Source organism: Toxorhynchites rutilus, chromosome 3 (assembly GCF_029784135.1).
Source record: "Toxorhynchites rutilus septentrionalis strain SRP chromosome 3, ASM2978413v1, whole genome shotgun sequence".
In the NCBI taxonomy this organism is placed as follows: Eukaryota; Metazoa; Arthropoda; class Insecta; order Diptera; family Culicidae; genus Toxorhynchites; species Toxorhynchites rutilus.
Window position 1 is genome coordinate 206,120,923 of NC_073746.1, and position 11,609 is coordinate 206,132,531.

Genomic DNA, 11,609 nt, shown 5'->3' on the forward strand with positions numbered 1-11,609 from the left:
TCGGTGTGATGCTCTACGTGATTTAGTATTGTGACTTGTGGGTCACCTTTATTCTCTATTTTTTTTGAGTTGAAGAGGCCCATTTTTAAGTCACACATGCGCGTAATGATTTCCTATTTATAAAATGTTTTTTTTTGTGGTTCTTTATCGTTACCTGCTTTCCCTTATTGGCTACTGAATGACTCACCACCTGCCGTTTCGATGTCGTCTCCACGTCGTCTCGATGCCGTCTCTCCTGCTTGGTTCGCCGCAGCGTCCTTCCGTCGAGCTGCCTACTGGACTGCTTCCTTTTTCTCTGCGGTCGATTAGCAGCTAAACCTAGTTAGTTTGCCGGTGCGATGTTTTTCTTGACTCGTCGTAGGTGTCGCTTCCCATATCTGCTCTCTGTACTGCTTCCACTGTCACCGATCTATCGCCTTCTTCGATTGATTACATTCAGTGCGATTATAAGTATCAACGAAATCACTATATTGCGGGAACGCAAATGGCTGTATGACTGTTGAGGCTACCCGGTGGTGTGATTTCCCTGCTTACACTACCGCTTACTGCGGCCACTGTTACCACTTGCTGATTCTAACATGTCTCTCACTTTTTTCTGCATCCATTTGCGTAATCAAATTGAAATTGTACCGCCACTTTCTTCTTCCAAGCGAAATAAGTTTGTAGATCACTGTTTACACCTTAATTGGTTTCTGTTCAATCGCTTTTCCGTTAACTAGTAGAAAATTAGGGTACCAAATGGCTCACAATTCATTTTTGCTTCTTTCAGCATATCACAACACTTTCCGGCTGACCCTTGGTACCGCACAGATCACTTTGTAATGTCCAAGTTCTCGATTAGGCCGTAAACTATCACGGTGATGCAGGATCGTTAATCGCGGTCGCCATGATACAAGCTTGTCCCTTTGGCATGCTCGAATTTCGGATTTAACGTAATTCACGAGTCGATGTCTGTCACGAGAGTGTATTTCTCTTACCAACTAACTTACGAGCTAAGTTCGCATATGATTTTACATGTTTATTTATTATCATTATTGTTGTCTACAACAAGCGTCAAGCGGGGCGGTATGTTATTGTTGTTAGTTGTTGGAGGTCGTATACAGGGAAGTTTGGCGTGACATAATAGCGTTCAGCCGATGTTATGAAATTAGTTGGTTTGGGGGATTTCCGTAAGGAAATCAAAAGTTGCTGACGAATGTAAATGTTGTTAGATATGGTATGCGGAAAAGTGGTTATAGGAAATAAGTAAGAATGCGGAATTGAGGTTAGTTAGTATGCTACAGCATCATCGTAATGTGCGTTCGGCCGAAAATATTGCTGCTGTTGCTGACAGTGTGGAGGATGACCCGAATGTTTCGATTCCACGGCGTGCTCAGCAATTGGGCTTGTCAAACACATCATTGTGGCGAATTTTGCATTTGGACTTGCACCTAAATCCATATAAAGTCCAACTGGTACAAAAATTAGAGCGTGGTGACCATGGAATGCGTCGGGCATACGTCGATTGGGTGAACGAACAACAGCAGCAAAATACTGAATTTTCGCATCAAATTTTCTTCAGCGATGAGGCACATTTCGAGCTCGGTGGCTATGTGAACACCCAAAATTTCCGTATATGGGGCTCAGAAAATTCACACGTGATTGTTGAGAGGCCATTGCATCCGCCAAAAGTCACTGTTTGGTGCGCATTATGGTCTGGTGGAGTCATCAGGCCGTATTTCTTTGAAAATGAGGACGGCGAGTCGGTAACTGTGAATGGTGAGCACTATGGCCGCATGTTAACCGATTTTTTTGCCACAAATTGAAGATATGGATACGGATGACATGTGGTTTCAGCAGGACGGCGCCACGTGCCACACAACACGACCGAACATGGCCATATTGCGAACGAAATTTGAGGGACGAATAATTTCGCGTTTTGGTGATGCCAATTGGCCGTCCAGATCATGCGATTTGAACCCGCTAGACTTTTTTGTGGGGTTATGCGAAAGACCGTGTCTATGCCAACTCTCCGCAAACTCTTGAACATTTGAAAGACAACATTTGTGAAGTTATGACCAAGATACCGCCCCATAAGTTTCATCGAAATTCGAATTCTAAGTGTGTTTTATTTCAATTTACTTTCGGAATTTAAAGTTGGAAAACCCTGTACTATGCTCTAGGGATCATTGAAACACTGCTCATCGACCACTATTTTATTTTTTCGGACAGTCTCAGCTCAATAGAGGCAATCCACTCAATTACATCTATTGAGTGTTTTGGTCGAAAAATTATTCAAGATTATCTTAATATGGGTTCCCTCTCATTGCTCGATTCCGGGGAATGAGAAAGCGGACTCGCTAGCTAAGGTGGGCGCTTCAGATGGCACACTTTTTGAAAGGCAAATTGCTTATAATGAATTTTTCCACATTCCTCGTCAGCACACACTCGTAAGTTGGCAGCGCATGTGGAGTGAAGATGAGTTCGATCGTTGGTTACACACGATTATTCCTAAGGTCTCGACGAATGCATGGTTCATGGGATTGAATGTAGGTCGCGAATGAATCGCGCATCTTTATCGCATTGGGCTCGCAGCAAACAATCTTTGTGATTGTGGCGATAGCTACCACGACATCAAGCATGTTGTCTGGTCGTGTATCCGGTTCCATGCTCTCCAGATCATTGAGGACGCAAGGCAGACAATCGGATATCCCCGCCCGGGATATCTAAGATAGCCGTGATCCTGATCTTCTGCTCCATATATACCTGTTCCTCAGAAATACCGATGTCAACGTTTAATGATGTTTCTTCCGTTGTATCCCTGTATCATATCCCTTCTATCCGATCGATAAACTTTTACTTAGTCGCGGCAATACATACATATACTCTTTACTGATCATCCCCCAAGAGCCAAGAGGATTGTACCGCTCATGGCAACTCTACACGAGCTGATGATTCTGCCTGCTAGTGACCATTCTATCATGGATTCCTCGAGTCAAGAAGACGCAGACTGCAACATTCCATTTATGAGAACAATTGTAATACTAACCTCGAGCCAACCGCGAGTAATCGGTGACATATTACTAACATAGTTGTAAGACAAACATTGTCGAAATATTGAACTCCCGGCCCCGTCAGGCTGACGGCATATGAGCCTTAATAAACTATATATTTTGGATAAAAAAATCAAAAAGGTTTGGAAGAAATTTAGGGAAATGTCTAGAAAAGATGCCCGGATTTGTTGCGTGTCTATGATAGTACTTTTTTCCTGAATACACTGGGATATGATAAGAACAGCAGGTTCGTGTTTTTTCAATTAATTGAATTTATAAAGGCAATCTGCAATGTTGGTAATTTTAGCAACATGATTTACCGATATCACGATCAATCGCATAAATATGGTGGAGTGACTTACTCCAACGATATGAGTAAATGCTGAGTATGTGGAATAATTCGACGTTGAATCCGAGGAGTTATAATGCTAAGAACCAATATTATTTTGATTTTACTACTGATCTGATTGTTTCATTATCTACTTGAAGATTCAAATGCAGAAATTCAGGTAATTATAACATAAAAAACACAATTGCTTCTCTTTGTTCATCGCGATGCAGTGTACAGAAAATAGTAAGAATATGAGCAGCGTTTCAATGGTTTCTTATATTCATATATTAGGAAACACTAAGTAATAAGACACTATCGTGACAGACATGTTTGAACTCTACAAAGAATGTGATTCAAATGAAGATTTAGCTTATAGCACATAATACTGACAATTGTTGATTTTCGAACGATGTATAAAAGCTGTATGGAACTACGTCTGTTATGCGGACAGTAATTTCCCGGGAACGTTTTTTTCAAAATTACTCAAATGTTTTCGAACAAAAAATGTTTGTTTGCATGTTGAGCAAACGTAGTACATTGCGTTGAATGCATAACGGCGAAAAAGTCAATTTCTCGCGTAATTTTTGAAAAGGTCATAAGTAACAAATGTAAACAAATCGAGTTAATGGATGCACACCATTAGTTCTCAATCATTGAACGCATTGCGAAAACAACCGTTCAAGTATCTATATTTATCGCCGATACAAAATATGTCCAATGTACAGATTCTAATTTTAAGCATTCAACTGCTACTTCGGACGCAACTTTCCTATGACTCTCGATACGTCCGAAGTAACAAAGCAATCAAAAGAACACGAAGTCGCACTTCGGACATTTTGTGTTTTTGTTATTTTCGGGTGTATATACCGTTTTTAGTGCAATTCTACGAATGATAACAATAATGATCTGCTTTTAGCACGAAGTGCAAGTATTTGGATCGTTGTTCAGTAGTTATTTTCAAATTTTCATCGTACAACGTAATTTGTTCAATGTACAAAGCCGTCAGTCAAAACATCCAATGTAACATTTTTCGCTCAAAGGCTTCAATTTCAAACTAAAATTACATTACACTAGTTTTCGATTGGTTTTCCAGAATTATTATTGGCTGATAGTGGTAAAAGTAGGGATAAAGATCGATTCCTTTTGATACAATTCGCGGAACAATGTTCCGATCTTTGACTTCGTTTTTCTCGAGTCGATGTGATTGTTACATAGGACCTTTTCAAAAGTTACGCGAGATTTGTTCATTTTGTCGCTTACGTCTCCTATACAAACATGGGCAGTGGTGGACTGTATGTGCTTGGGAGGAGGCAAAGGTATTCGTGGTCTTTCCTCGAACTTACTGGACAGCAGGTGATGCCTCACGCATGCGACAATCACAATCGCCGGGAAGTAGCTGGCTGAAAAGCTGCGTGCTGCGAAACTTTTTAGTCGCTGATCTACGCTGACGACCACTCTCGTTGAATCAGCTGCTAGATAAAAACTCTTGAACACTGTGAAAACCACCACACGGAATATTGTCTATCATAAACTACTTTATATCCATTACTAGCTTAATTTAGAAGTACACTAACTCAATCTAGAGTATGGAAAACACTTGCAAAACTATTGGAGGTAAAAAACACTTCACTTATTAGTTTTAATTGCTGTGCAACGTAAGAACTTCACGACACTTACAAGACGCGACGCGAGACAAGACATAACACTTATTATTCTTACTTAACGTGCGTATTAACACATTGCGGACCGCTCACGAGATTTCTCGTGTTGCGCGTTCCGTCTGTTACGGATGGATTACAAAATAAACCGCGTTTTCTACACTTGGAGGTTAAATCCTTGGGTTGCCAAGAATCTAACAAGGACTACCGATGGCTTGCCTTCGTCTCATCCACATCGAAGGAAACGATCTCATTCGTGGAATTCGAACAAATGAAGTATTCAAGTTTGTTTTTCCAAATCTCCAAAGTCTGGTCCTGGAACATCAGATTTGATGTATTCTCTTGGCATATACTACCCAATAAAGTGTTCTGGTGTCAGAATTAATCTTATTCTCCCGTACAATTCTTATGAAAACATTCACATACACCGGCAACGTAACGACCCGTCAGCTTACGTTCAACGAAAATGACCGGCAGGATTTGTAGAAAAAAATAATTGACGGAAAGGGACGGTTCGTTGGGTTTTTGTCTGGACTTTGTGTCTCGGCTTTTGTTTTTATTTTGGTTGTGTTTTTTATGCCAACATATCTCTTGGTTCCAAACTTCGGAGACAAAATCATTCGCGACTAGCCGAGAAAAATAGTCTATATATTATTATTGTTGAATAAGGGGCGGAACTACTGGGTTTAAGCATTCAAATAATATAATTCAATGATTTTCATTGAATTTTTCTATATTTAGAACCGATTCTATGCATGCTGATTAGAATGAGGACATTGTAATTTAAAACTGTTATAGGTGGCGACACCATGAAAAACATTAAAGTGTTCTGGTGTCTGAATTAAGTGCGATTCACATACAACATACACGTCACGTTCACGTCCCGTCACGTCACGATACGTCAATGATTCTACCATGCAATTCTCATGAAAACATTCACATACACCAGCAACGTAACGACCCGTCAGCATACGTTCAACGAAAACGACCGGCAGGGTTTGTAGAAAAGAATAATTGACGGAGACGGACGGCTCGTTTGGTTTTTGTCTGGGCTTTGTGTCTCGGCTTATGTTTTGATTTGGTTGCACAGTAACTTACATCTACATCGACATTAAGCTAATTGAACAGATCTATGATGCAACACGTTTCATTAGACATTTTTACCTCTAGTTGGACATTTTTGTAAACATTGAGTTCGGGGCCCAAATTATGGCCCCACATTGAAAGTCGCCACCAGTCGCAAATGTCCAATTACTGGTCGAAACTGACTCCAATGCGACACTGAGTGGTGCCTCAGCATATCGCTTTATAAGTAACTTACTGTACTTTTTATGCCAACATATCTCTTTGGAGCTAAGTCATTCGGAGTGAAAATCATTCGCGACTAGTTGAAAGAATTATTCTATTTATTATTATTGTTGCATAAGGGTCGGACTACGGGGTTTAAGCATTTAAATAATTGAATTCAATGATTCTCATTGAATTTTTCTAAATTTAGAACTGATTCTAGGCATGCTGATTTGAAAGAGGGCATTGCAATTTAAAATTGTTGTAGGTGGCGACACCATGAATAAAATTAAATAAATCATTCGTTTGGCATTTGACGTGACGGTGCTGGTGGAAGCATTGACTGCATGTGTGAATTGGTGGAGACGTTGACGGAACGTAGACGTTCTTCTCCGTAACGTGCTATGTGAATCGCACATTAATCTTATTCTCCCGTACAATTCTTATGAAAACATTCACATACACCGGCAACGTAACTGACGGGTACGTTCAACGAAAATGACCGGCAGGATTTGTAGAAAAAAATAATTGACGGAAAGGGACGGTTCGTTGGGTTTTTGTCTGGACTTTGTGTCTCGGCTTTTGTTTTGATTTTGGTTGTGTTTTTCATGCCAACATATTGCAATTTAAAACTGTTCTAGGTGGCGACACCATGAAAAACATTAAATAAATTAAACATTTGACGTGACGGTGCTGGTGCGAGCATTGACTTCATGTGTGAATTGGTGAAGACGTTGACGGAACGTGGACGTTCTTCTCCGTAACGTTCTATGTGAATCGCACATTAAGGGTGAGGACTACAGGTTTTAAGCATTTGAATACAGTAATTTACATTTAATGCGACATGCCGAGACGCCACTCAGTTTCGCACTGGAGGCGATTTTGACCTGTAGTTGGACATTGGCGATGAGATTGGTACAGTGTCGACGTCTGGTTGCGACCATAATTTGGGCCTCGAACACGATCTTTACAAAAATGTCCAATTAAAGGTAAAAATGCCCAATTAACCCTTTCAGGACCATAAGGTTACGGTACCCTAAAAACATAATGTATACTAAAAATTCAAAAAAACTTTTACATTTTTTATTGGAAATTTTTTGGGACAAATATGTCCCTATGGTCGCTTTTATGTATTGCCAGTAAAAATAATAAAAAAGTACATTCCGAAATATTAAAATAAAAAAATAATTTACAATGGTTACGTAAATATTTAATTAACCCATGATTTTTGCTTGGGCATCGGCGTCCCCTTGGTCGTGTCCGTGTCGTATTACAGGTCTGTCGCATGTCGCATTAAATGTAACTTGCTGTGATATAATTCAATGATTTTCATTGCAAAATTTGCATTGCATTGCAAAATTTATACGAATCATTATAACCTAAAATCATTTTCAGACACAATTTTCGTTCAGAATTGATTCCACCACTTGCGTGGAAAAATAATAGAGTAAATATTACAAATCATTATCATTTTCGCTTCACAAATCGAACATACGAAGATCAATGCCGTCAAGGCGAATACCTCCCTTTAACCTTTCTTCCTAAAACTGGCAACTCTGTGCGTATGGAATGCCGAATGACAGATGGAACGATGCTGTCATATCAAAGCATAAGTTTGTGCATTCTTTTCAGTTTCATTGCGACTGTATGTCGAGAATTCATTTAGCTCAGTGATACTCAAAAATGTCCCCAGTGAAAAACGATGGAGAAAGTGATGCCGATGGGGATATGTCGGGAGGAGAATCCGACCATTCCGCTTCCAGCCGAGCTCCAGACCATGACTCGAGTGCGGAAGAAGCGGACGAACCGGATTCGGACGATTCGTCGGAGATGAGCGAGGAAGAATGCGAACGAAGACGATCCGACTGTCTTGACAATCTTAGTAAGTGTTATTATGTTGCAATATGAGATAATATCCGTAACAGTAGCGTTCTCCCGCAGCAAATCTAGAAAAGCAATTTATGATCCTTAAGGAACAGTTGTACAAAGAGAAAATAAACCAGATTGACCAACAGCTACAAGAGGTTCGCGGTGGGCGGTCACAGGAGTATCTAGCCCCTCTGCAGCGGCTGGCCGACAATATGAACACTCGGAAAGAAGTGGCTGAGATCCTTAAAAATTTCCGAATGGAAAACATCCGCCACAAATTCGAAGCGGAACTACAGGCAGCTCGACAGCATTTTGAGGTGTGTTTTTGCATTTTTTCGTTAATCTCGATCGTTTACGTCAATTGATAAGAAGATTTGTGTTTCTTGTCTATCTCTCTAATATTGATTAAATAATTTTCCCTGTTTTGTCGAAATGATGATAGCTGGATGCCAATATATTGGGAAAGTGAAGAAAAATATCGTGCTAAAGGGATGAATCTTGATTTATTTCACAGAGTGAGAAGCAACTGGCCATGGATGTCATTTATGAGGAGCTGATGGAGAAGATTCGAAGGCTTGAGGAGGATCGTCATAATGTGGACATCTCATGGGCAGATTGGGGAACCAATACGAGAACCTCAAAAGTACGAGGACCTGGACGGAAAAAGGCTGTCACTGTGTCTGGGCCATACATCGTATATATGCTTCGTGAGGAAGATATTCTTGAAGATTGGACATCGATAAGAAAGGCACTGAAAAGGTCAACGGCGGCAGCTACCTGATATTTAGTGTAGTGTTGGTAAAACACTTTTATCAACTTACAACTATTTTATGATAGGTTTTTTTAATAGTAGCTGAAAATCGTATATATGAATGTTCAATCGTATTAAGGTATTCTTAGTTTTACGATTTAAGTACTCTCCTCAGTTTGAAACGAAAAAGTGAATGTTCTCCGAATGAGTTTTCTGTGTTATGTATTGTACTTCAATAAGTTTGTATTGCTTATATCTTTGTGGCAATGAATACATTAGATTTAATAATAATAATTCATGTTTCATTCATTTTCGTCTCGTCTCATTGGGAGGATTTCGGAACATAAAATGAAACTGCTTTAATTTTTCAATGTATTCATTTGAAAAGATAAAATCGAACAATTTCCTATAATCCTTTGTCATGTAAATAATCTTTAATAATCGTAACATAGTCACCTTTGAACTCGATAAGGCCATTCATTTCGTTCACTCGGGTCACGATCTGTTTTTGGAGTTTCTTCTCAATCAAGTACCTCAATTCAGCTTCCAGTTGCCAGATATCACCGTCAACTCTTCTCAAAGCAGTTACGATGCGCTGTCCGCGAAATGTGCGCCTCAAATAAACCGGTAGCATGTAGTTTTTGGTTCGAGGAACGAAGTATTTAAGATCGACATCAGGTTTTGGTGGCTTCCAGCCCGAGGGGTATGTTGCCTTCGACAATGGTTTCGGGATGACACGGGGCGATATTAGACGCTCTATGTATTTCCATTCTGGTGGGTTCTTTACGACTTCGGCATTCTGATACTGGTTCAAGTCACCCACTGGCTCGGAAGAGCGGAAGGAAGAATCACGAGTGCATTTGATGTTCAGCACCTAGAAAATCCGAATCTTCAGTCAAACATTTTCAATATGTTTCATCTACTTACGGTTACGTTTTGCAATAGATTTTTGCATGCAAATTGTTGGAAAAGCGAATTTCCCGGAAAACTTTGAGATAATGCACGAGCGAGCATTTTATTTTCGCTTTAGTTTACTCTGTAATCGCTATAAATTTTTAGCTGTCAAAATGTTGTGTAACACAAAAGCGAAAACGAGACAACAAATCTAAACATAAACATATATCCAGAACGCAAACCGTAATTTGAATTTTGTGGTTTGTGTACCGACTGGATGGTATATTTTTTTAAATTTGTGTACTCAGAGAAAACGTTATGATTATTGTCCCATAGTTTTTTTTATGTAAAGCGCCCTTTCGGTTTCCAGGCTCTTGAGCACGATTAAGCGCTTTGGAATTGATGAATTTACGTTAGATTTATAACCAGATGGCGCAGCGAGTAAAGTGATGATGTTTTTTATTTTTTATATGAAATTCGTTTAAATTTGTAAGAAAAATCCAAATTTTCCTTCAAATTTCCCGGATTCAAGTATTCTTTCCAAGGTTAGAAAATCATCATTTTACAATGTGGTATGTATAATACGAGAAATGGCTTGTTATAAGTATTGTAACTTTAATTTTTTTCAACTAAGTAAACGATGAGTAGCGTGTTTTGCGCTAAAAATACTGCAAATCCTTCTCGTATCGGCCCCTACATTCGTCAATTGACGAATCTACGCAAAGCTGAATCAGCTCATGCGACATCTACATTAGAGCTCAGAACCACAAAAGTGAAGGTGTTTGTTTATTTTACGCACTGAAAAGCAAGATTCGGTGGTGATTATTCATTTTATTTCAATTTAGATTCATTTCAGCCATTGAATGTCGTCAGTATATGGTAAGAAAGTTGGAGTTTTGTATATTTACGATGGTTTCAACACGAGATTTGACCAAAGGCATAGATAATCTTCGAAAATTTTATGTTTGATAATGCATACCGGTTATTGCTACTATGGATAATTGCGATGAAATCTATATCATATCAAATTGGCTGATATCATTGATTATGTAGGGGCCGATACGAGAAGAATTTGCAGTATTTTTAGCGCAAAACACTCTATTCATCGTTTACTTAATTGAAAAAAATTAAAGTTATAATACTTATAACAAGCCATTCCTCGTAATACACACAGCACATTGTAAAATGATGATTTTCTAACCTTTTCAGCGTGGAAAGAATACATGAAACCGGGAAATTTGAAGATAAATTCAGATTTTTCTAGAAAATTTGAACGAATTTCATACCAACAAAACAAAACATCCAAAACATTACTCGCTGCGCCATCTGGTTGTAAATCCAACGTAAATTCGTCAATTACGACCCGCGAAATTCACAAATTCTCGATATTTCTTAAAACAACTGAAAACTGGAAATACCTGAATTCACGAATGTGATTTATGTTTGTCTCTTATTATCTACGAGGGTCGTTCAAAAAATAAGTTTCAGTGCCTCAGAACTCGCGGAAAAATTAAGTTAGGACAAAAAACAAGATGATTTTCGTAATCTACGTTTTATTTTCCATTTTTCTCCATAATCGCCGTAACGTTAGAGGCATTTTTCATAGCGTGGCACGAGTTTTTCTATTCCGAGCGAAGTGCGTAGCGTCCAACGTTTTGAAGTACGATGTAACTACGTCACGAATTTCTTCAGTGTTATCGAATCGTTGACCGACGAACACCTGTTTCATAACTTTATTTTTCGGCGATTTCTGAGGCATTAAAACTTATTTTTTGAACGACCCTCGT

At 39.1% G+C, this 11,609-nt stretch overlaps 2 protein-coding genes across 2 annotated transcripts; one reads left to right on the top strand and one right to left on the bottom strand.

Annotated features, from left to right (window-relative positions):
• The first annotated feature begins 7,892 nt into the window (after positions 1-7,892).
• On the top strand, positions 7,893-9,222 carry LOC129776815 (breast cancer metastasis-suppressor 1-like protein). The gene is made up of 3 exons (XM_055782681.1): positions 7,893-8,190; positions 8,250-8,494; positions 8,692-9,222. The coding sequence occupies exons 1-3, from the start codon at positions 7,992-7,994 to the stop codon at positions 8,956-8,958; spliced, it is 711 nt and encodes a 236-aa protein (XP_055638656.1). The 5' UTR covers positions 7,893-7,991; the 3' UTR covers positions 8,959-9,222.
• A 64-nt stretch (positions 9,223-9,286) lies between these two features.
• LOC129776816 (probable 39S ribosomal protein L49, mitochondrial) lies at positions 9,287-9,993 on the bottom strand. Its single transcript, XM_055782682.1, has 2 exons — positions 9,856-9,993; positions 9,287-9,802 (listed from the first exon to the last, which is right to left on the bottom strand). The coding sequence occupies exons 1-2, from the start codon at positions 9,940-9,942 to the stop codon at positions 9,335-9,337; spliced, it is 555 nt and encodes a 184-aa protein (XP_055638657.1). The 5' UTR covers positions 9,943-9,993; the 3' UTR covers positions 9,287-9,334.
• Positions 9,994-11,609: the final 1,616 nt, after the last annotated feature.